Source organism: Odocoileus virginianus, chromosome X, assembly GCF_023699985.2.
Source record: "Odocoileus virginianus isolate 20LAN1187 ecotype Illinois chromosome X, Ovbor_1.2, whole genome shotgun sequence".
Taxonomy (NCBI): Eukaryota; Metazoa; Chordata; class Mammalia; order Artiodactyla; family Cervidae; genus Odocoileus; species Odocoileus virginianus.
In genome coordinates, this window is record NC_069708.1 from 22,332,761 (window position 1) to 22,359,970 (window position 27,210).

Genomic DNA, 27,210 nt, shown 5'->3' on the forward strand with positions numbered 1-27,210 from the left:
CAGTCCTGAAAGAAGGGCAGAATTTGAAGCTTTGGGGGTAAGGAGGGGGCAGTAAGAATGATCAAAGGTTCCAGGCATGGAGAGGAACATAAGCAAAGATCAGTTTTCATTGATCATGACTATTCAACAGTCAGGAGATCAAACGGCTAAAGTGGAGGACTGAGCTCTTTAAACAAATAAGTAACTGTTGACTTTTGTCAGCATCCTGTGATAGCTGCTGTGGGCTATACCAAAGTTAATTTTGTGGAAGTACCTGGCATGTAGTTGTTGCTCAGTTTTTTAAAAATGTATTTTATTGAATTATAGTTGATTTATAATGTGTTACTTTCTCTTGTATAGCAAAGTGATTCAATATATACACACACACACATTCTTTTTCATATTCTTTTCCATTATGGTTTATTACTTAATGGTTATTTAATATAGTTCCCTGTGCTATACAGCAGGACCTTTATCCATAATAGTTGTTTATCCATTCTACATATAATAGTTTGCATCTGCTAATCCCAAACTCCCAATCCATCCCTCCACTACTCCCCTCCACTTGGTTTTTGATGTTGTTTTTGTTCTTTAAGAAAGTGGTCCTAGACTTGAAGATAAAAGTGTTCATCATTTGGATTACTCCAAAAGTTGATGATCTAGCTTGGGAGAGAATGAAATTATTTAAGAGTTCCACAATAGGAAGTGTCACAAGATACTGTGAGATTAATGGTAACAAAACCACCCCCAAAGGGAGATTGAGGTTGATATATACACACTAATGAGAAACTACTGTATAGCACAGGAAACTCTACTCATTGCTCTATGGTGATCAAAATGTGAAGGAAATCTAAAAAAGAGTGGATATATGTATACGTATAACTGATTCACTTTGCTGCACAGCAAAAACTAACATATTGTAAAGCAACGATACTCCAATAAAAATTAATTTAGAAAACTACCCCCAAAGGCTATGCTCTTAACTACTATGTAGGGCAAAACCCTGCAGTGTATGGGATGCATGGGAGGGAGCGAGCAAAGATCTTAAATAGGGTTTCTAGTGAGAAGACTGATATAACAACCATGCAGCTACATTAAGCTGATGAGTATGGGCATGAAAAGGAGAGGATGGAGAACAGAAACATTTCAACATCAGAGCTAGTTAAGAGCTGCCTAGCAAAAAAACAAAAAAACCAAAAGCAGAGCTGCCTAGCAAGGGGTGGGTTGGGTGGGGGAAGAACATTCTACTATGACCCCAAAATGTCAATGGTATAACTGAGATAATTGTGTGTCATCAATGAAAACAAAGATGCCAGGACAGGGAGACCATCTAGGAAGGAGAAATGCGATGAGTTCAGTGTAGTATGTGGGAGACCAGGAGAACAATTAAAATTTAACTACTGGAGTGGACATATTTGGTAGAGTTGAAGATTGAGCAATAGCAGTCAAACAGCTGTCCTTAGTGGTTCTGGTTGAAGGTGTGAGAAAGGTTCATGGAGCCAAAGGAGAGGACATGGTGATCAAAGCAGAGGATTCACAACTGACCCTTGTACTGTGATGACAGCTGAGATGGAAGAGGGAAAATGAAGGTCAGAGAATAAAAAAGAAATGAGGAGCTATCCAAAGAAACTAAGTCTCAAAGAAGCAGGAAAAATTGAATCTAACACAGTGCCTGGCCCAAGAAGAAGTGTTCAGTGAATTCATGGATGGTGGATAACTGCATCATTATCACAGGAACCAAGGTGGGAGAAAGTTTAAAGAACAAGGCAATGATTATCAGAGAAAAATGCTACAGGGAGCAAAGTGTGATTTTAAAAAATAAAAGACAACAACTATCTATGGATCTTCACGAGAAGATTTAGAGGCACTCTTCTGAAATATAAGTGCCATTGACACTCACAGCAAAAAGTGGGAGGGGCTCCCCTGGTGGTCCAGTGGTTAAGACCCCATGCTTCCACTGCAGGGGGAACACATGTCAAGGAGGGCAAAGTAATGCACAGGAATAGCAACAGAAGATGTGCCACTGACTTGATAGTTATTCAGTTCCTATCCCTTCATCAAGTTGGATTCTTCCTCAACTCTCTCAGTCACTCAGGAAACATCTTTTCTATCTGGACCCCAGACTCAGTCTAAGGTATCAAGCCAAAGGTCATCTCTTTCCAGTCATCTCTGTGTACTAACTTTTTGCTTTCCCTAAATTCCCTCCAATTACTTTACCAACAAAGGCCCGTCTAGTCAAAACTATGGTTTTTCCAGTGGTCATGTATGGATGTGAGAGTTGGACTGTAAAGAAAGCTGAGCACCGAAGAATTGATGCTTTTGAACTGTGGTGTTGGAAAAGACTCTTGGGAGTCCCTCGGACTGCAAGGAGATCCAACCAGTCAATCCTAAAGGAAATCAGTCCTGAATATTCATTGGAAGGACTGATGCTGAAGCGGAAAATCCAATAAATAATAAAATAAAATAAATTTGCATCGACCACTTGATGCAAAGAACCAACTCATTGAAAAAGACCCTCATGCTGGGAAAGATAGAAGGTGGGAGGAGAAGGGAATGACAGAGGATGAGATGGTTGGATGGCATCACCGATGTGATGGACATGAGTTTGAGTAGGCTCCGGGAGTTGGTGATGGACAGGTAAGCCTGGCGTGCTGCAGTCCATGGGGTCCCAAAGCCCATGGGGACATGACTGAGCGACTGAACTGAACTGAACTGAACTGAATTCCCTCCCAAGTTAAAAGAATAACATGTCTTTGGCAAAAGTATTCCCGTGAATTTTTTTACCTGTTCTTATTCTTTTTCTCTTTTACTCTCTAACCACCTTCTTTCTGCTTTTTACCCCCAACTCAGATCTAAAAACAGGTAATACAGTTACAAAGTTCAAAAGTCAAAGCTGTAAGGAGTCTCATTCCCACTTCTGACCTCATCCCCCTTGGTTCCTCTTGCCTCCTGTGGGCAACTTTTGGTTTATTTGCCCTTTCAGTAATCCTTTTTGCAAAATTAAGAATATGTGTGTGTGTGTGTGTGTGTGTGTGTGTGTGTGTGTGTGTACTTATTATCTCCCCTGTTCTCATATATAAGGTAGCATAGTGGTTATACTGTTGTAGACCTTAGTTTTGTAACCTACAAGTAACATTACTCCTTATCAGTACTGCCCACTGAAGAAAAGCACACAACATAAAAGTTGTGAGTTATGTTTTATTTCAGAACCTTACTGAGAGAGGCCTATAGCCGAGGAGCCAGCCACTCAGATAGCTGTAAGGAACTGTTCTAAAGAGGTGGGGGAGGGGCCAGGATATATAGGAGCTTTTGCAAAAAAAAGTAGTTGAACATCGAAAGATTACTGCAATCTTGCTAATTGCTAATTACTGCAATTTTGCTAATCACAAAAAAATCCAGTTATCTCCAGTTAACGATTTTAGCACTTTTCTGTGTATGGGAAGATGCATTGATCATTGAATTTGTTCCTTTGATAGGCATCTTAAGTCTCTAGGGCCAGTATCCTGTTTTTCTCCATCTGAATTTCTCTGAGGGTCACCTTGGGGTGGGGGTTGGGAGCTGCAGTGCCTGACGGCTTAATGGTGGGCAACATTGTTGTTTACTGAGATGGCAATCCACATTTTTTTGTCCACAGTACATCAATATGGATCTTTGGTTTTTGCTATGTGAATGCTGTTTCTCTGCCCATCTTAGATCTTCTTCCCCCACCTTTAATGCTTTACACAGTCACCTTGTTTAGACTTTATAACTGCCTGAAGGGCCATATGTATTTTGAAAAATACCCACAAGTAATTTTGATAGGCCCCTCTCTTTGTAATAATGGTTAAGACACAGCCATTTAAACCTCAGCTCTATCACTTACTCGCTATGATAATGCTGGTCTTTAGGGAAAGGAAGCTCAGAGTTACTATTCTCCTCCCCCACTTCCCTGGACAATCCTGCACGTGTTCTGTTGATGATGATGCCACTCTCATCCCTAAGCTCTCTCGAGGTGGGGAGATGTAAAGAGATAAAGAGGGAGAATAACATCTGAGAAGGACTAAGTGACTTTCCCCACAAGCCCAAAGCAACTAGCTGACTGCCGTTTAACTCAGCCCCAGAATCAACAGTGCACCACTCGGGTTTATGCAACACGTTTCCTCATTAAGTGGGCTTCCCTGGTGGCTCAGCTGGTAAAGAATCCACCTGCAATGCAGGAGACCTGGGTTCAATCCCTGGGTTGTGAAGATCCCCTGGAGAAGGAAAAGGCTACCCACTCCAGTATTCTGGCCTGGAGAATTCCATGGACTGTATAGTCCATGGGGCAGCAAAGAGTCAGACACGACTAAGTGACTTTGACTTGACTTTCCTCATTAAATAAAACCTGAATATGAACATCAGATGAAAAGTTAAGTCAGAAACTGCTGTGCTCTTATCTGTTTACAATGCATACCACTGATGTTCTTAAAGCTCCCTAGGAGCCTTAGTGGGCAGAGACCCTGGTTACTATTTCAACACAAAACATGGGGGCAGGGACTAAATATTGTAGAATGTTTTTATTCCAAAGCCAATCAAGGAGAGTATGTGAAGAGAGGAATTATAGGAAAGACTAAGATCTGATAAGAGTATTAATAGAATGAAGCACTGGATTATTTCATTCAGTCAGAAACATTTATTAAATGTAATGATCACATTACTGGACCCTATGGGCTTCCCTTGTGGCTCAGCTGGTAAAGAATCTGCCTGCAATGTGGGAGACCTGGGTTTGATTCCTGGGTTGAGAAGATCCCCTGGAGAAGGGAAAGGTTACCCACTTCAGTATTCTGGCCTGGAGAATGCCATGGGCTGTATAGTCCATGGGGTCGCAAAGAGTCAGACACAATTGAGCGACTTTCACTGGACCCTAAGCTACTCTATGAATACAAAGTTTTCGAAGCCTTGATTTTAGTGCTTGAGGAGCTAATAGTCTAGGACAAAGCTTCTCCAACTTTAAGGTGTGTATGAAGTATGTTAGTCGTTTAGTTGTGTTCGACTCTGTGACTCCCTAGATAGTAGCCTACCAGGCTCCTCTGTCCATGGAATTCTCCAGGCAAGAATACTGAAGTGGGTAGCCATTCCCTTCTCCAGGGTGTCATCTCGACCCAGGGATTGAACCCGGGTCTCCTGCATTGCTGGCAGATTCTTTACCATCTGAGTCACAGAGAAGCCTAAATCCCCTGAGTACCTCGTTAAAAGATATTAATAGAAGCTTGCAGATAAAAAAAAATGTTGCCTGCCACTTCAGTAAACAAAGAATATTGCTCATCTTCAAGCCAGCAGTCACTGCAGCTGCCCTCCCACCCCCAGCACGAAGGTGTGCCCTGGGGGAATTCAGGATGGAGGAAAACAGGACACTGATCCTAGATACTTGAGATGTTTATCTAAGGACTGATTTCAATGAGCCCAGACTTTTGCATCTTTCCATACATAGAAAAGTGCTATTAATAAAATCATTAACCTGGGATATCTACTTTTAGTGATTAGCAGTAATCTTTTGATGTTTGACTACATGTTTGTTTTTTGAACAAAAACTCCTATCTATATGTCCTGACTTCTCCCTGACCTCTTTGGAGCAGTTCCTCAGAGCTGAGAGGCTGTCTCCCAGGCTATAGTCCTCAGTAAGGTCTCTGAACAACACACACACACACACACACACACACACACACACACACTCTTTTTAAAATATTCTTTTCCACTATGGTTTATCATAGGATACTGAATATAGTTCCCTGTGCTATACAATAGGACCTTGTTGTCCATCCATTCCATATATAATAGGTTACATCTACTAACCCAACCTCCCACTCCATTCCTCCCTCAACCCCCTCCTCCTTGGCAACTACAAGTCTCTATGAGTCTGTTTCTGTTCCATAGATAGGTTCATTTGTGTAATATTTTAGATTTCACATGTAAGTAATACCATATAGTATTTGCCTTTCTCTGACTTATTTCACTTAGTATGATAATCTCCAGTTGCATCCATGTTGCTGCAAATGGCAGTATTTCATTCTTTTTTATGGTTAATAGTCCATTGTATATATGTACCACATCCTGTTTATCCATCCATCAGTGGACATTTAGGTTGTTTCTATGTCTTGGCTATTGTGAATAGTGCTGTTATGAACATAGGGGGTGCATGTATCTTTTAGGATTCAAGTCTGAATAAAACATGACTTGGAACTTTTAGGTTGTACCTTTTTTTTTTCAATTGACCAGATTATTCAACAGATCTGGAGTGGGGCCTGATATTCTAACAAGCTCTAGGTGATACTGATGCTGATGATTCACAGGCCACACTTTGAGTAGGAAGGGAGGCATGGATAAAGAAACAGAATAAAGTGTTATAGGAAATCTATACAGAGTACTGTGTGAGCACCAAAGAGCAACTATACTTTTGTGAGTTTGAAAAGGCTTCGTATAGAAAGAGCCTGATGAGCTGAGCCCTCTTCTCTGAGTGATTGCAAGGGGAAAGTCAAGAGGTCTACATTGTAGTTCAGTGATTATGGTTTGAGTTGAACAGTCCGTCTAAACTTTCTGAGCCTCAATTTTCTCATCTGTAAAATGAGATTGAAAATGCCCAGACACTTCACAGTCCTAAATGAGATAATTATTTATTATTTTTGACCACACCACATGGCACATGGGATCTTAGTTCCCTCACCAGGGATGGAACCCGTGCCCCCTGAAGTGGAAGCACGGAGTCTTAACCACTGGACTGCCAGGGAAGTCCCAAGATCAATTTTAAAAACACTTAATATTTGCTCAGTTTAGAAGTTACAGTGAAATAGTATAAGAGGTTCTATTAATGAGCCTAACAAATTGACCTACAATTGACAAATGAAACTACATCAATCAATAAGAAAATGGCACTTAAGTCCTAATAGCCTCTTACATGTGTTTTCTCTTACTCAGTTGTCTATTTGTAGGTGGGTATATACCTTCACAACTAAACTACTTTAAAAGAGAACCATATTCACTTAGTTCAGCACAGTAATACTTAACATCCATAAAGCACCATTTCAAGGCACTTAACAAACATCAATTACTTGTCACACCACTTGCAAGTTACTTTTCATTGGTCCAGTTACTAGTGGACAGATTCAGCTGAAATGGAGAAGGGAGGCCCCAGAGGGAGGAGCAGAGCAGAGAGGAGGATGCTGGGGGCTATCTGCTACCTGTGCGCCTGCTTCTTCAACATTTATTCAAAAGTGAGAGCCTGCCCTGATCAGGAAAACACCAAAACACTAGAAAAGGAAAAAAAAAACCAAACCACTGTTTCTGAACATCTTGCTGGAGTTTGCCACTAAAAGCCAAAGTGTCAAGGGAGAGAAATGAAGTAAAGGTTTACTGCCTCCCCAGCTGAGTGGGACTGATTGCCCCCCTCCTCAAACACTCTACCAAAAAAAAAAACCCAAAACCATTTTCACAAAAAAAGTTTTCATTACTAAAATTAAAATGAAATTTGATTTTTTAAGATTATACTTTTAAAGGATAAAATATTTTCTAGAATGGATTTTGAAGGAGAATCATACCCTAATTATAATATCTTCTCTTCCTATGGAAAACAGAGTTAAAAATGAGAAAAAAATGTTTAAACTCAGCACGGCAAGAATTATCCAATAAGCAGGAAGTAATTTTTGCTTCTGTCTTGTGCAGTTCTGTTTTTTTCCCCAAATGCTCTAAATGTACATGTAGAAGCTTTATACATGGAAATAATAATAATAAATGTTATTTTAAAAACTCACTAATCTGAAGTTTCTCTGATTTATGGGCTAGGAGAGGGAGAAGCTAGATGGAAAGGCTGGTAAATTTGGTAGTAATTTAAAAATAAGGTCTACTTGAATAAATCTGAAAGTATGTCACAATTTGCTATTTTCTCAAATATGGAAGAAAAACATGCCTAATCTTAGTAAGTATTCAATCATAACAAAGTGTATCTTTTAACAAAGGAAACATGATACTGGAAATTCCTCGGATTAAAATAGGTTTTCTACTTCCTCTGCATTTCTCCAGAGAGCTTTGTACACACAACATGGCATACAGTTCATTTCTCATTAATATAAGACAGATTAGACCTCTGTATTTTACTTTTATCATTAAAAAAGTTGTGTCATGATCAAATTTTGGTACACATATGAATAAATTTATACTATACAAGTGCTCTTCAAAAATTAGTGTTAAATCATTTTCATTTTGACAATATTTATTACAAATCACATTTTATAAACACTAGATAAATTACATACAAAAGCTAGACATAAATATATAGAAGTAAAAAGCAGTACTATTGACACAAGAGAAATAAGCTAATATAATGTCTAAACATCTATAACTTAATAAAATTACTAAGTTTTCAATGCTAATACATTTGCATGACTTCAAAAGCTATTCAGAAATAAAATGTATAATACTAATTATAATCAAGGTTTAAAGTGATAGAAACAACAACCATAGCACTACTTATTTTTAAAAATCTTTTCAAACATTCAGAAGCAAGAACTGTCCTAAAAGACAAATTAAATTTGGGTAAAAGCTCTTACCTAACTGAAGAGTATAAAATTTTAGGCTTTGGTTAATAGACACTAAATTTAGTGGAAATTTTTAAATTAACATCTCCCTTATATGTAATATTCCTGAGTTTTTGCTAAAATACCATAGATAAAGAACTCAGTCTACAGCATTGCATAACATTGTACTATATTTTTAGAAGACAAAAAGTATTATGATTTTTAAAACTGTGAATAATTAGATTTAATAATATAATTAAGATCAGAAAGAATATGCTTAATTTAGCTTACCTATGAGAAAAATTAATGCCCTCTGACCACTATTTGGCAAAGCTCATTTGTAAATTATGATCAAAATTATATTAAACCCATCACTGATTTTTATTTGCATCTTATAAAATCACTTTGATTTTAATGAGAGGTTATGTAGTATAGAATGCTCTTATAAAAAGACTGAAATGATATGATGCTAATATAAGGTGAGGCACAGGGTAGGTGGTCAACATTACTTATTAGTTTAAAGTGAAAAGTCTTTTAATGTATTATTTCTGAACATTGGACATACAATACAGTAGTTGTAAACGAATCTGAAAATATCTGCAAAGAGTTTAAACATGAAAATAAATTGTTAGTAACAACAGTAAGAGGAATTTTTACAAGTGATTTTTTTCAGTCTTAGTTTTATCAAAATAGAATTAAATTTAAAAATAGACCTATGAAAGCTAACTTCCAATTAGCTACTCTGTATGGAGAAGAAAATGGCAACCCACTCCAGTATCCCTGCTTGGGAAATCCAACGGATGGAGGAACCTGGCAGGCTATATAGTCTATGGGGTTGCAAGAGTCGGACATGACCAAGTGACTAAGCACACAGCACGTGATGTAGATGGCAGGTTCAGTCCCTTCTCACAAGATCAGCCTATCAAAATCTTCTGATTACTTTCCGTTACAACAACCCTCTTAAATTAGTTTTCCGTGGGCACTGAATCAATGCACCCAATTGGTCCAAGAATGTGGATTTTTAAACAAGTAGCTCCCTCCTGTCCCCTGGTAAATTATTATGTTCAAGTTGATTTGGAAAATAATGCTTTAAAGCAACCAAAATAATTTTTATCAGACTTGAACATTGATTGATAGGAATTTATCTAGCTTCTTAACTATCTGCATAGCTTATCAAGATGTTTAAGTATTTCTTACCTAAAAATGCTGCAAGGTTTTGTTTTAATTCTAATAGCTCATAAGAGTTGATAAAACAGTAATCACCTTTGTGAACTGCTGGTGATTGGGCTCTATAGTTTAAGTATTCCATATACCTTTTCCTACCAGGAAGCAGGAGAGTCATCTAGTCTTTAAACAGTTATGCCAACATGAGTTACTTGCAAAACTGGTTATCAAGTACCTCATTAATTAAAAAATTTAATTTACAAAGTATTAAGTCAACTCTGTATATAAAATCTCTTTTTCCATATTATGGAACTAGGAAGCAAATATTTAACTGGATATGTATACATGAAAAACGTACACAGGTTCATTTTAACTGATCAGCTAGTAAGGAATCCTTCTAAATTAAAAAAGAAAATGGAAAATATTCTCAAATAAGTATTATAGAGTACTGAGTAAAGTGTAAATTAGAGATTTGAAAGAACATTTAATTAGGATTAAAACAATGAACTGCTAGTCACTTCTGTTTTCTAATAACAGTATCATATGCAGAGAAAACCTACAAGCTCATCAAACTGGGTTAAATGGTTTTTAAGCTGATTAAAACTACTTAATTTAAAACGAACTCTTTTCAAACCTCACATAAATGATGCAGTATTCAACGATTTATTTTAAAAATGACTTTAACAATTTAAGCATCAGTTTAAAAAAAAAAAAGCCATTGCTAACACACAAATTGAAAAGGGCTTAATACAAAGTCCTTGGTTCCGCATTGCACTTCATATTCCCATCTGTATATCAGCAAAATTGTAGAAGCTGTCTACATCTCCAGGTGCCGTCTCCTTGCTTTCTGATACAAATATCTACATTAAATGTAATAGAAAAAATAACATATTAGTAATCCCCAAATTCCAAAGCCCACATCCTACACAAAACAGTCAAAAGCTTGCTATTTAAAAGAAATTCAAGTACATCATTTAATATTTAATCTGAATTTTCTGTAGAATTCATGCAGTATAGTTTCAATTAGCTATGATGTAAATGGAGCTCTTTTAAAAGCATTTATGATATAATTAGTCTTTGCTTTATAATACTTTGGTTGTATTTTACTGCTCTTGGAATTTCAGTTTTTAAAATATGTAAACCAATATTATGAAAGCTACTGAATAAAGAGATTTAGGTAAAGAACTCTTAATTTCTTCTATTTTCTGATAAGAATCTCAATAGACCAAGAAGCAAAACTTGAGATTATTTTTTTCAAAGCTGGTAAAGATACTTTACTAATTTTAAATTAACTATTTTCCAAACATCAACAAAGCAGTACTCAATAGAACCCTTCAAAAACAGCTTTTATAAATGTCTGTCAGAAATCAGAGGAGACCTGAGTTCCATTTATCTTTATATAACTAGCTGAATGAGGCTGACAATTTAATCAACCTCTCTGGGCTCCATTTCCACATCTGTAAAATGAGAAAGTTGGATTAGATAATCTTTAACTCATTCAGATCTAAATGCTCCAAATCATATAAACATTTTCTCTCTGTTTCCTTTTCTATTCAATCTGATTATATTTGCCCTCTCCCTTAGTACTTGTTGCAATGATCAAATGAGACAAAAGACAAAGTACTTTAAATTATGCAAATTCAAAGGCCCATAAGCTAAATCAGACTACAAAACCAAACGTTTCCTCTCAGATATTTATATAAAAAATTATATATACTCATTTAATCCTCTTATACGTTTGGTTTCTAAGCTATATTAAGTTAAAATTTGAAATTCTTAGACTCATCAATCACATCTAGAAAACACCTACATGTAATGATTTCTAGATAAAGCTCAAGTTTTGATGAAGTATTACTGAAGCAAATAAAAGTGAACACTGGGCAATAGGCTTGTCCATTTAAAGTATACAATCTGAGAAATGTAACATTTTCAGCATATCACTATTTTTATTTATTTGCCACACTGTGCGGCTTGTGAGGTCTTAGTTCCCTGACCAGGGATGAAACCTATGCTGCCTACACTGGGAGCACAGATTCTTAACCATTGGACCACCAGGGAAGTCCCAACATATCACTGTTTTTAAAAAAGGAAGAACTTGAAGAGACATTTGGTGAGACATTTGACTTTAGAAACATGTATGATTGAGATTTTTAACATGTAGACACTTATTTTGTAAATTTTTAAGCTACTAAAATTTCAGTCTGGTAAGGAAAAACCAAAGCTTAGTTCCCAATTGTTTACCAAAAGTTCTAAAAATCATGATGTGCTAAAAGTACTATTTAATTGAAATGAAAAGAGAAGGAAATGAAAGGTTCGATTGAAATATAATCAATAGTATTTTGTACCTTGGTCCCCCTGAATGTCTCGTTGACAATAAGTTGACATCCTTCTACAGCGCCATCTCCATTGAACTCCAAGGCAATAACAGGACCTATAAGCAAACCCAGGAAATGTCTTATCATGAACACAAATTTATTCTCAAATTAATCTTTTTATTCTTCCTTGAAGAATCTACAGCCTTTTCTTTGGGGGTAAGAGAAAAGAAAGAAGAGAGTAAACAGATAGGACACGTCACTTCAGCTATTTCTTACTCTAATCATAAAACAAATTAACATAGAGTCTCATCACATGACAAGTAGCTTCAGTGCCACAAAAGGTCTAGTGTCACATTTTTAAGTGTTGTAAATAGTCTGGCTTTTCTGGTTTTCATTCTTCTATGAAAACCATAAAAAGCCCACCCATTTAGCAGTACAAAAAATAGCTGATAAAATGACAAATAAGATCAAGAGCTATTCAAGTCATTTTGCCAGGCAGCCAGTCTTTCTTCCAACTCTCCTACTTACAGCCAAGTTTTGGGCCACCGATAATGAAGCTAAGCCAAGTAGGAATTGAGGCCAGGTACCAAAAGTCATGATCATCTGAAAGTGTTTTCTTGAATGTACCATAAAACTATATTCTAGAACCAAAGAACAAGTTTTTATTTTTTAATTCTCTGGATAGAACATTTGTGCCTCCTTTTCCATACTTAATTTGATTACTTTTAAACCACCTGTACTTGAAATTCTGGTGTAAAGATTAGTGATTCAGTTTGGGCTTGGATTTAAATGTAGCACTGGCACTACTGGTATCAAGTTGTTGGCAAACATGGCCATAAGTGAGCCAAACAAAACAAGCCTTTCAATTCAATTCAATTTTTTTCAGTTATATTCCTAATAGATTTGCTCTTTATCTCCAAGTAATGTAGCAGTTCTGACCTCCAGGAAATTACAAATTTCTTGAAAAAAAGACATAAATCTGTTAAATAATATGGAACAAGGGAGAATAATGAAGTATTAAGGAATGAAATACTAAGATGAATGTAGACATGTGCCTCAGAACAAGGCACAAGAAGGAGAGAAAAGGGCTTGTGATTTAATACAGACAACAAATACCGAAAAGGCAGGCTATGTCACAGTCAACTATACAATTAGATAGAGTGAACAAGTTTAAGGGTGAGTTTTGGCAGCATCACAGTATGTAGATCAAGATAGATGCTGAGTAAAGAAGATAACTGAGGAATATTTTCTCAGAAGAAAAAATGGATGAGTCTATGTCTGAGGCAAGAAATGAGTAAGATCAACCTGGAATATCTTGTTGAGCCAAAAAACAATCAAGCTATCAAAGGCCAATAGGGTTTTGTCAAAAGGATATAGGAGCCAGCTTGAAGAGGCTACTAATGGCCAAAGATGATACACAGTGAGATCATAAGGAATAATGATGGCAATTTATTAAAACATACTGAATACATAAAGTCATGAGCTCATAATAACATTCAAAAAAGACACAAACAAACAAAATTCATTGGACACCACTGAAGGTTGCTAGGGTACCAACTTTTTACTCTGAAAATTGATGTTTAATGATTTTTCCTTTATTTACTCTGCATTTCTGATATGAAGCATATTTCAAGTTAGTCAAATAGCTCAGTGTACGAGAAGTTCTGTTAATATCCATTAATAAATGCAGAGGTAGTGACACAAGTAGAAAATGATCATTCTGAAACTGTTAATAAAATACCTGGATCAGGCAACAATCATCACTGGCTTTAGCATCCCACAGGGAAGACTGACAGGAAACTACAATAAAAAGATTGTCACCACCTGAGCCTAAGAATCTTAGCATCACTAGAAGTACAACAATCAAACATTATGTGCCTTCTCATTACAGAAGAGAGTACAACCTGTGAAATATTCTTGCCCTCCACCCCCCCCCCCACCAAATACTCCTTAAACCTGAGTGTAAACACGGCTTTGATTTAACTTCTAATCCACAAGAACTACAGAAGGACAAATTAAACAAACCCATTCATTCTATGGGACAACTGACCAGGTTTCTTTTACAAAACAAAGGCATGAAACAAACAGAGGACGGGGAACACCTGTTTCTGATTAAGAGTGATATAAGATACAAAACAACCACATCCAGTGAGTGAGGAGGCCAATTTTAGATCTGGATCAAATTAATTGTAAAAATACATAAAGAATGTTTTTAGACAATTAGGGAAATTTGAATATGGACTAGTCAGTAGATATTAAGAAATTGTTAATCATGTTGGATGTGATAATACAGACCATTTAGGAGAACATTTGTGTAGTATATAAATTATATATTTATTTTAAAAGAAAACATTCATTTTTAACTTCATTTTGTTTAAGACAAATACTGAAATATTTAGGGATGAAATGACAAGACCTATCAAAATTTGATTAAAATACTTCAGTAGAAAAGAATACAGATTATTTTTAAAAGTATGGCAAAAAGTTGATAAAACTGGGGTATGGGTACACATGGAGTCATTGGAAGATACTTTTGAGTAGAGATAGCACATCTAGAAATTTGCAAAAAAGAGTTTAAAAAAGCATTTTAAACTGAATAAATATTGAACTAAAAAGAAAAAGTTGATACTGTAGGGTTTCCAGTTTTGCAGAGAATGGAAAGTTTTAATTAAGGTAGAATGGAATATGCTTTTATTCAGGATCACTAAAAGTACACACACACACACACACACACACACACACACATATATATAAAGTCAGACAGTTATTACTAAAAGTTTCTGCATTCTACAAAGACAATAAAATCTAGAATTCAGAAATACAGTTTTGGTAGAATTACCCAAGTATGTAACTTGGTGGCTATCCTTTGAATAGAACATTAAGAACCTCTGATAAGTGACTTAATCTGCCAACAAAGAAACACCAACTAAAAAGGTGGACAAGTGTATCAATTTTGATTAACATGTGTGCATTACCCTAGATTTTAAAAAAACTACACCACCAACAATGTTGTTTTTAAGCAGTTCTAGTCATCTCTAGTCATCTAATGACCAGGACTACAATGACTTCAAAGTGATTACTTCAAGTGATTATTTCAAACTGAATTATGAGGTCAAGTAGATCACTGGTCATGTTTTTAGTGTTTTAATGTGACTGTCTTATCAAATAGCTTGCAGTAGCTTTAAATCTAAATATTTGAACTGTCATGAAAAAACTGTGAGACTCTGAAGTAAACAAAAATGTTTTCTGGATATCCTATCTAATGAACTCTGTGTTATTTAACATGACCTTGGAACAAGCCATTATCACGTTTCAGTTAGATTACAACAACAGCCTCCCAGCTGGTCTCTCCCTTTTTCTCTTCCCAGCTGGTCTCTCCCTTTTTCTCTTAGAGTAACCAGAATGATAAAAGCTACATTTTAAAGGGACCATGGCATTCCTATGCTCTAAAACCTCCAGTAAAAAATATTTTTCTTATTTTTAATTGTTCTAAAAATAATGGACAGTTTAGGGAGCAGTTGTCTCAGGATTACCTGAGATGCTGTCTCGCAGGCTTGAAGTCCTAGAACTTTCCACCCAAATAAAACACAACTCTTAACATTTAGGTTGTGGATATATTTTTCTAGTTGACACTTAAAAATTTTATTTATTTACTTGGCTGCTCTGGGTCTTACTTGCAGCATGTGAACTCTAAATTGTGGCACGTAGATCTCATTCCCTGCCCAGGGATCAAACCCAGGCCCCGTACATTGAGCGTGTGGAATCTTGGCCACTGGGCCACCAGGGAAGTCCCTTATTGACGCTTAAGGTTCCAATTCTCACAAATATGGATCAATCTGTACCACAGAAGGACAGTGAATGTGAAAAAGAAGAAGTGCAGAAAGAACCTGAGGACAATGAACATGAAAAAGAACTGCAGAAAAACTTGAGGACAGTGAACATGAAAAAGAAGAACTGCAGAAGAAACTTTGTTTTACCCTACACATGCATAGCTTAATACTCAACAGCAGAATCAAGACAGAACTCTAAGCAGAAACTTAGAGTTATTTATTTGTAAAGCTGCTCCTCACTGTTATTTCCTATAAAACCCATTTTCCTACAACCAGAGAAATTGATCTTATTCCTTTCAATTGAAGAATACCATCAGGTTTTCCTGGTATCACTTTTCTTGAAACTTAGGTCTGCAATTGTCTCAAGGCAGAATGCCAAGATCATCAGGGGACTCAATTTGTCTCTCTCTACTTAGAGAAACACATTCTAAAAAGGATTCTGAAAATGTCATTTTACATTTATTTCAATAATTTGAAAATTATTTCAGAAAAGATGTACAGAGAGCTTACTATAAATTGTTAATTTCATTTTTTATAAAGAAAGATTATAGTTAGGAGTGCACGATAACTGTTAAAGAATTTTTCCAAAGTTAAAAAAGAATATTTAACTAACAGTCTTTGAGAAAAATAGTTCATATTATCACACTGATTCCCTCTTTTATTGAGAAGCTCTCTTGAAGTCATGTAAGAATCTTTGAAAGAGAAATAATGCATAAGTCAGGGAGAAGGGAGGGAAGAGAAGGGCAGTAAAAAAGAAAGAAGAGGAACAAAATAGAGAAAACTAGTAGGAAATGCTGGCAACTGTGGAGAAGGAGGAACAGTAAGGGGGAAAAGGAGAAAAGAAGAGAAGAGGAGTAAGAAGAAGAAATGGAGGAAACAATGCTACTTCATCTCTAAGATTGTGAATAATGCTTGTCCAGAACTCTGATTATACTTGTGTTGAAGCTTGTATTATCAAAAAAGGAGAAAATAAACCCAGCATAAATGACATGAGAAACAAACAAATGGTAAATGAAAATATTTAGAAATAACGATGGTAAAAAGTTTAAAACAGTAGGATGAATATAAAAAAGAAAAATAAAAACTACCTTTTTCTTCCATTAGTGAATTAGTGAAGTTGCTCAGTCGTGTCCAACTCTGCGACCCCATGGACTGTAGCCTAACAGGCTCTTCCGTCCATGGGATTCTCCAGGCAAGAATACTGGAGTGGGTTGCCATTTCCTTCTCCACGGGATCTTCCCGACCCGGGGATCGAACCCAGGTCTCCCACATTGCAGGCAGACGCTTTAACCTCTGAGCCACCAGGGAAGCCTGATAAGCTTTCTTTAAAACTTAAATAAATGGCTTCCCTGGTGGTTCAGTGGTTAAGAATCTGCCTTGCAACTGTGCAAAGGACACTGGTTTGATCCCTGGTCCAGGAAGATTCCACTTGCCTTCTGCCCACTTGCCTAGCATATGTGCTCTGCAACAAGAGAAACCCCTGCAATGAGAAGTCCTGACACTGCAACTAGAGAGTAGCCCTTACTCGCCAAAACTGGAGAAAGCCCTTGTGTAGCAACAAAGACTTAGTGCAGCCAAAAATAAAATAAATATTTTAAAAAACTTAAAAAAATGAAATAAAGAGTATAGTTATTCAACACTGAGATCACACTCTCAAGTACCTCCATTTTTTTTCCACTGAAGGATATTTTACATATTCCTTTTATTTTACATTTCTCTAATAATGAAGGGTGTTGAGTTCCTTACTTACTTGTTTGTACTGTGAATGCTTCATATCCATTGCTTCTTTTTATTGGACTTTTGGATTCTCTTTGCTGATTAGTAGTGTATATAAGTCATAGAAATAAGGCCTTTATATGTGATATTATGTACAAATGATCAAAGCATATCTAGAATTTGTTCCCTTCTCCCCACCTCTTCCCACAACAATGGTCTTACTGGACAATATTTATCTCCTGAGTGACTACAATAATCTTGCAACCTTATTTCTTGTTTCTGTTGAAAAGATATTAGATGCCCAGAAGCGTTTTTGTGGTTAGGGGATTAACAGCAGACAACTCTTGTAGAGGGATAACTTCTGATAAATTAAATGTTGAATGTGTATTAAAATCCTTGAGAACAAGAAAAAAATGACAGTTTAATAATGTGAACAATGCATTAGGTGTTTGTAGCATACATAATAGTAAAACATATAGCAATGACACAAGGATAGGAAGGAAGATTTGAGAATATGATGTTATTAGGTCCTTATAAACTACAAGCAATGTGGTATAATACTATTATAAAGTGAAAGTGAAAGTCATTCAGTTGTGTCCGACTCTTTGCGACCCCATAGACTATTCAGTCCATGGAATTCTCCAGGCCAGAATACTGAGGTGGGTAGCCTTTCCCTTCTCCAAGGGATCTTCTCAACCCAGGGATCAAACCCAGGTCTCCCTTATTGCAGGTGGATTCTTTCAACTGAGCCACAAGGGAAGCCCAAGAATACTGGAGAAATTATTTAAATATGTATACTGTAAAACCAAAGGTGACCATTAAAGAAGAGTTAGGAAAAGAAGTATAAATAAATCAGTCAATAGGGGAGGTAAAATTAAAATTTATTTTATTAAAAAATACCCAATTAAACCGAAAAAGAGTTAACAAAAAACAAAGAACAAATGGAATAGAAAGCAGCTAGCAAGATGGTAGATGTTGATCCAACTATAACAATCTCTTTCAATATGAATGGTGCCAACGCAGCAGTTAAAAGACAGAGACTGTCAGATTGGATTGAAAAGCAAGAACAAACTATACACTGTCTACAAAAAATTCATTTTAGATACACAGATTTTGATAAGTTAAAAGAAAATGGATAAAAATATATGATGAAACACTAACAACCAAACAGAACTGCAGTAGTTGTAATTCAGACGAAGCAGATTCAGGACAAGGAAGATTATCAGAGACAGAGGGACATTACATAATGATAAATTACGTCTTTAAGAAGATGTAATTCTAGATGTATATGTACCTAAAAACAGTTTCAAAATTCATAAGGCAAAATCTGATAGGATTTGAAAAAAGAAATAGACAAGCACACAATTATAGTTGAAGACTTTGACACTCTTCTCTATTTAATTTATAGAACAAATAAGCAGAAAATCAGTAAGGATACAGATGACCTGAATAGCACCATCAACCAAACCAATCTAGTGGACATTTACAGAATATTTCATGAAATGAAAGCAGATTATACATTCTTCTCACATGCACACAGACTAGGAAGAACCTTAACTTTTTAAAGAAAATAGAAACCATACAATGTGCATTTTCAGACCATAAGAGCATTAATCTAGAAATCAATAATAGAAACCTATCTGGACAATCTCTCAAATGTTTAGAAAATAAACATTATACTTCTAAATAATCCATGGATCAAATGGAAAGTCTCAAGGGAAACTACTACATCAGGGATCAGCACACATTTTCTGTAAAGGGCCAGATGGTAAACATTTTAGACTTAGTGTCTAAATACAATGTTTGCCACAACTAATCATCTCTGCAGCAGAGATATAGCAGCAAAACATAATAAATAAACAAGTGTGGTTGTGCTCTGATAAAACTTCATTTATAAAATATACAGTAGGCCATACTTTGCCAAACCCTGAGTTAAATGAAAATAAATCATATCAAAATTGGCAGGATGCAGCTACAGTAGCACTTAAAGGAAAATTTCTAACACAAAATACATATACAGTCAATCTTCATTATTTGCAGGTTCCTTATTTGCTAATTGCTTACTTGGTAAAATTTATTTTACCAAACAGGTAAAATATTTTACCTAATATCAATACTTGCACTTTTTTCATGGTCATTCATGGATATATACAAAGTGGCAAAAAATATGAGCTGCCTCACATCCATGCTTCAAGGTAAATTAGAACAAAGTGATGCTTTGCCTTCTTGTTTAAGCATTCATTCTGTAAACAAGTGGCTTTTCCACAGTAGTCCATTTAATACTGCATTTTTATACGTTTTGTTGCTAATATTGGTATTTAAAACGGCCTTCAAATGTAGTGCCCAAGTACAGTCTAATGTTCTTAAGCTTAGGAAATCTGTGATGTGCCTTACAGAGAAAATATCTGTTATTAGTAGAGAAGCTTCATTCAGGTACAAGTTATAGTGCTGTTGGCTGTGAGTTCAATGTTAATGAATCAAAAAAATATACTAAATGAGGGCTTTAAACAGAAATACACATACAACAAGGTTATACTGATTGGTTGAAAGAAATGCTGTGACCAGAGACTTGCAGGAACCTAGCCCTACATTTCTCCTAGGAGTAGCAGTTCAGTACTCACTGATTTCAATGTTTACAGCAATTTTATAGAACATATTTACTGTGAATAATGAGAATTACTCTATTAGAAAAGACAAAACCAGTAATGCAAACTAAAACCTTAAGAAACTAGAGAAAGAAGAGCAAATAAAACCTAAAGCAAATAAAAAATAAATAAGTATTAGAGCAGGAACCAATGAAACTTAAAAGAGAAATAGAGAAAATCAATAAAACAAAGAGTTCTTTCTTTGAAATTATCAATGAAAGTGATAAACTCTATCAAGGCCAATGAGAGAGGGAGAAGCCTCAAATCACCATTAGGGATATAAGAAGGACATCACTACTGATTCTGTATACATTAATAAGAATAAGGAAATACTATAAATTCTACACCTATAAATTTGATAACTCAGATGAAATGAAATAATTCTCCAAAAGACAAAAACTATCAAAAATCACCCAAGATGAAAAATATATCTTGAAGATCTCTATATGTAATATATAAATAAATTAAATCACCCACTCGAAGGACATGAGTTTGAGTAAACTCCGGGAGTTTGTGATGGACAGGGAGGCCTGGCATGCTGTGATTCATGGGGTCGCAAAGAGTTGGACACGACTGAGCGACTGAACTGAACTGAACTGATAGCTAGAAATCTTCCCCTCAAGTCTCAGGCCCAGATGGTTTTGCTGGCAAATTCAACCAGACATTTAAGGAAAAAAATGATACTAATTCTCTATAATCTCTCCAAGATAACAGAAGAGGAAGAATACTGCTCAACTCATTTTATGAGGCCAGCATTACCCTAATATCAAAGCCAGACAAAGATACTACAAGAAAAGAAAACCACAGACACAGTATGTTTCATGAACAAAGATGTAAAAATTCTCAATTAGCAAATTGGATCCAGCAATATATGAAAGGGATAAAACATCATGGTTAAGGGCATACATCTCAGGAATATAAGGCTGGTATGACATTAAAAATTAACAAAAGTCACTGACCAGGTTAAATGACTGAATAATTTAAAAAAAACACAGTCATCTCAATAAATGCAGAAAAAGAATTTAACAAAATTCAATATCCATGTGTGATAAAAACTTAACAAACCAGGAATATAATGAAACTCCCTCAGTCTAATAAAAGATATATATGAAAAAAATCTGTAACTAACATCATTCTTAATGGTGAGACTGAACACTTTTATCCTGAGATCAGAAACATGGCAGAGATGTCCTCTTCTCACTAGTTTCTACAACAAGACCTAGCCAACACAACAATGCCAGAAAAAGGAAATAAAAGGCATGTCAAAGAGACAGAGGAATTAACCTGAAAGAGCTCCCAAAGAGTAAAACTGGAACAATTTAATAGTATTGGACTATAACCCAAAGAATAAAATACATATCTATGAGTCCCTACTGACAGACATATATGACTGAATAAATGGGAGAGAAGGGACAAATCTTTTGTACAGAATTCCAAATAATGTATGTAGATACTCCTCTCTCTAGGAGGTGATGCTTAATTCCTTCTTCTTGAGTGTAGACTTGTCTTAGAGATCCAACTTCCAAAAAACATAGAAAGAACCCAAAGAGTATAGAAAGGGGAAAAAAGGAACTTTACAGTGTTTAAGAAACCTGGCAGATACCACCTGAACCAAGTCACTAAGGGCAACATCACCAGCATTAAGTTATGTTGCTATCACATGCCCTATGGTGTGGTGTGATGTGATGTGATGTGATGAGAAAGGCACTTCACCTCTCCTCCAAAACTCAAAACCTCAGTATAACCAGAGAATACACCAAGACACACACAAATTGAGGGACATTCTACAAAATAATTTACTAGTACTGTTCAAATAGTTCAAAGTTATGAAAAACAAGGAAAGACTAAGGAACTGTTATAGATTAGGAGATATGATGACTAAATGCAATGTGGGACCTTGAATTAAATTCTGGAACAGAAAAAGGACATAAGTGGAAAAAAAAAAAAACCCAGTGAAATTTGAATAAGGTTTATAGCTTGAATAAAGAGTATTTTACCAATGTAAAGTTTTGACAAATGTACCATGCTTATGTTAACATAAGAGGAAGGTAAGTAGGTAAAACTCTCTGTACTACCTTTGTAACTTTTCTGAAAGTCTAAAATTATTCCAATATAGTTTATTTAAAAAAATAGAAATGTCTAGTAGATTCTCATCTCAGTCAAACTAGAAGCCAAAGTCTCTACAGTGACTCACATGGCCCTATATTATCTGATTCTTCCTTTACTACTTCTCATATCTCATCTATGTTTGCTGAATAAATGAATGAATGATCCTTTAAAACAAAGGAACCCAAATCTGACTAAGCATCAGAACCATATGGGGAACTTTGTAAAATGCAGATGCCAAGGGAATATCTCAGAGATATTTGAATCAGTCCTGAAGTGGGAGTTGGAAATTTAAATCTTTAATAGTGCCCCATGCAGTTCTGAGAATCAGTCAGATTCGAAAGATTCTCAGGATGAAAAACACAATGAATTCTCTCATTAAGCTGCCAAATAGCTTCATTAATTGAAAGGAAATAATTGTGACTACTTTAACTGATGATGAAAATTTAGAGACTCTAAAAAACTATTTGAAATAAAAGCAAAATTTCCAAAGGGTAAGTCCACTCCCCTCCCCTCTCATAACAGTGGTTTGCAACTGGGGGCAATTTAGCCCCTGAAGGGGCATTTGGCAATGTCTGCAAACACTTTTGGTTGCCATAATTGGCGTAGTGTGCTACTGGCATCTAGTCAGTAGCGGCCAAGGATGTTGCTAAACATCCTATAATGTACAGGACAACCCATCACAGCAAAGAATTATCTAAAATATCAAATAGTGGTGAGGTTGAGAAACTCTCCTTAGAATGACTGATGGCCACTTTTACATAAAGACCCAATGCCTCCAACACCTACAGGAATATCTCCACGGACAGCCTGTTCATTATTCCATATCAATCAATGCACTACTGGGCAGCTTAAAATTTTTGCCCAACTTTTATTTTGAAAAATTTCAGATATTATAGAAAAGTTGGAAGAATGACAAACATCCATTTGCTCTTCACTTGCATGCATGTTAAGTCGCTTCAGTCGTGTCCAACTCTTTGCAACCCTATGGACTATAGCCTACCAGGCTCCTCTGTCCATGGGATTCTCAAGGCAAGAATACTAGAGTGGGTTGCCATGCCCTCCTCCAGGGCATCTTCCTGACACAGGGGTAGAACTCATGTCTCTTACATCTCCTGCACTGGCAGGCAGGTTCTTTATCACTAGCACCACCTGGGAAGCCCTTGCTCTTCACCTATACCCATCAAATGCTAACATTTAGCCACATTTGCTTTGCCACACACTATACACATACACACACATGCACACAGACATGCACAAACACACACTTAGCATTGCTGAGCCATTTGAAAATAGTAGATATCATAACACTTCAGCATGCATCTCCTATATAAATGACCACAATACTATTATCATACTTAAGGCTACAACAATAATTCCATAATATCACCTTCAAAATTCCCCAGTTGTCCCCAAAATGACTTTTACAACTTTAGAGTTCACCCCACCCTAATCCAAAATCCAATTAAGGTTCATTCCTTTCATTAGTTGTTAGGTTTTGTTTAATCCAGAACAGTTCCCCCATTGTTTTTTTTTCCAAGGATGTTGTCTGCAGAGTCCTCGCCAGTTACCTTGTAAAATGTCTTCCATTTTTTATTTGTCTCATTGTTCCCTCATGGTGTCATTTAACATGTCTCCAGATTTCCTTTATTCCTTATAAACTAGAAGGTAAGTCTGGGCTCAGTTAGATTCAGGTAAAATATTTTTGGCAAGAATACTTAACAGATGATGTTGTATATTATTGCCATCACATCAGGGGAAATACAATGCCAGGTCGCTCTGCCATCACTGATGCTAAGTACCCTGATGTAAAGGTACAGTTCCCATTTGAATTAGAATGTGTGTATCCTACTTCTCATCAACTTATACCCCAATAATTTTAGCATTCATTGATAACCTTTGAATTAATTATTACATCAGGGTTTGGAAAATAGTGATTTCTGAAGTCTATCATTCTATGTTTATTAGCCCACAGTATTCTGTAAAGAGCAGAAGAGCTTTCCTTATTCCCTCTCTCCCTGCCCACCCTTTTGTTTGATGCTTGTGTGTGTGTGTGTGTGTGTTATTCGCTCAGTCGTGTCTGACTCTTTGCGACCCCATGGGCGACCCGCCAGGCTCCTCTGTCCATGAACTTTTCCAGGCAAGAATACTGGAGTTGCCATTCCCTTCTCCAGGTGCTTAATACACATTTATTAACTGAATATATTAAATACTATTGATTTTTCAAATTAGATAAAAAGCATGGGCTGATGAATTTTATAGAGATATTCCTCAGATTATAAAAACAAATTTTAAACAGATGATTTGTTTGTGATTACCTAGATGAGAAACTGATTATTACTACGAGACCATTTGGGGTCCTGGAGAACTGGTCATTTCAAGCTAATGGAAGAGTGCGTCCCTGGTGGCTCAGATGGTAAAGAATCTGCCCACAATGCAAGAGATCCAGGTTCAATCCCTGACTTGGAAAGATCCCCTGGAGAAGGGAATGGCAACCCACTCCAGTGTTCCATGGACAGAGGAGCCTGGTGGGTTACAGTCCATGGGGTCACAAAGAGTCGTACACGACTGAGTGACTAACACATACATAGGAAGCTTCTGGATCATGGGACTATCTAGCAGTCATTCATGATATTCATGTAGACCATACAGTTAGGTAGATTCCAAGCTGACTGGGTATGCTGGTCCATGGTTCCAGTACCAATTTCCTCTCTCCTCTTTTTTATTACCACTATGGATGCATGGATGTCTGTTGTTGTTAAATCAATTTCTTTCATTATTGTGGGCGTTTTTTTGGGGGGGGCACACCATGTGACATGTGGGATCTTAGTTTCCTAAACAGGGATTGAACCCACACTCCCTACTTCATTATGCTTTTGATGCTCAAATTGTCCCAAATTTGACCAGTGGAAATTCCTTTAAACCAACACCTGTGACCTTCTGACATGGCCTCATCAGTCTCTGACTATTTCCTATGGACATCTCTGATTTTAAAAGCTGTTTATATATTTATTTGCTGGAATTCTTAAAACATCTGTCCATTAGTTTGAGTTCTACTTTTTGCAGGAACAGAACACTTCTTCCACGTGGAATGTTATGTGACTTAAAAACACATACTATGGTTGGGTTAGAGCAATTCTATGAAACCACTTCACTAACATTACACGAGCATATAAATCATTAATTTAGATCTATTCATATGCCCACTTCATTCCTAATCCTCACACTTTCAGATGTCTATTACACTTATTATTTGATTCAATTTTCTGAAAGCTGCTAAGGGTTTAAAGATTTATTTTCAAGGTTCCATCAGAATGCTCCTGTATCAATAAGGCTGCATCAAAGGAGCCAGGTCATAATTTCCTATATATAATCTGGATTATATACACTGGTTAGATTCATACACTGGTTAGAGACAGTCTATGGTACTACCAGAGGAATCCCAAAAGTATATAAAATATACTGTATTAATACTTAAGGGCTGAATCACACCCAGCATTAGTTATTAAGATTACCCTAACAATCCTCCAATATTTTCCTATAGCTTTTTGCAGTTTATTACAACTTATTTATACATAAAGAGCATATGAATACAGATGTGCCCCCTTTCCAGGGTATATCCAATCATCATTATGTATTATTATATATTTTTCTCAGGCCAGTCAAGAAAAGCCTGATGAGCCTTCAGCAAACAACATCCCTGCTCTGACTGATGAACTCTGTTTTCCACAATCAGGACACCTTCAAATACATGGAGACAAACAGCAACACTTCAGGAGTACATATGAACTCTAGTTCCTCTGTTTGTAGACATATTTCCAGCATCTGAAATTTACTGGTGGCATTTGCCCACTGGGGAAAACAATTCTAATTATGCATAGAAACGTAATCAATCATGTTAAGTACACAGAATGGTATGCCCTTTGATTTATATGTCTTATTTCTTTTCCAGTATGGTCAAAGCACACTCACTGAAGGCAGAAAGAATCCTTATTGAGTGCTTTATAACTGGCAGGGAGAAGGAAATGATCACTCACTATAGTATAATAATACAACAATAATAAAATAATAATTAAATATGATAAAATACATAATAATAAAATGTGACTTTCAAGAACTAAGATGATAGAACAGGGGAAGGAAGAAACCTAATGCCTAATGTCTAGTTGCAGGGTGGGTTGCGGATCAGTGGTAAAGCATGTGCTTCACATGTATGAGGTCCCTTCCATCTGTCTTTGGGGCTTCCCTGGTGGCTTAGACGGTAAAGAATCTGTCTGCAATGTGGAAGACCCAGGTTTGATCCTTGGGTAGGGAAGACCACTGGAGAAGGGAATGGCAACCCATTCCAGTATTCTTGCCTGGAGAATTCCATGGACAGAGGACCCTGGCGGGTTACAGTCCATGGGGTCAAAAAGAGACATGACTGAGAGACTAACACTTTCACTTTTCACTTCACTAATGTCTAGTTAATTATACATGGCATTTTGAATGATGTGAAATTTTGACATTTCTGAATGGTAACAGGAAAAACATAAAACAAATGACAAAGAGAAGACAATTTAAGAGAAATACTAAAGGCAAGAGTAAAGGCAAGTCAAAACAGCAGTTTAAGAGAATAACCACAAAAAATATACCAATCATCCAGAAGGTACCTTTGTTCAAAAGAGGAAGGAAGTCAGGTGCTTTTTCACGAAAAACCCTTTGAGCATCTTCGGCTTTCATTGACACCTCCTTTGTCTGAACTAGGAAAAAGCCTTTAGCAACCATCTGTGGGAAATAAAATTTCATTCAGATTTTAAAATGACCTGAGGCTAAAACAATGTTTTCCTATTCTACAATTTTTCTATATAAAATACAACACAGCACTCTGATTTTCATTTTAGTTAGAACTGTAATTCAGGGTGTTTACTATAACAAGGAGAGGGCAATG

The 27,210-nt window shown here is 36.2% G+C and overlaps 1 protein-coding gene across 1 annotated transcript in view; it reads right to left on the reverse strand.

Moving 5' to 3' along the window:
• Positions 1-8,182: 8,182 nt before the first annotated feature.
• RP2 (RP2 activator of ARL3 GTPase) overlaps positions 8,183-27,210 on the reverse strand; it is a 51,199-nt gene continuing 32,171 nt past the window's right edge. Inside the window, exons 3-5 of the mRNA XM_020871650.2 lie at positions 26,933-27,047; positions 12,014-12,099; positions 8,183-10,528 (exon numbers count right to left, since the gene is read on the reverse strand). Coding sequence (XP_020727309.1) covers positions 10,445-10,528; positions 12,014-12,099; positions 26,933-27,047 — 285 coding nt within the window. The 3' untranslated portion in view covers positions 8,183-10,444. The remainder of the gene's footprint in view (positions 10,529-12,013; positions 12,100-26,932; positions 27,048-27,210) is intronic.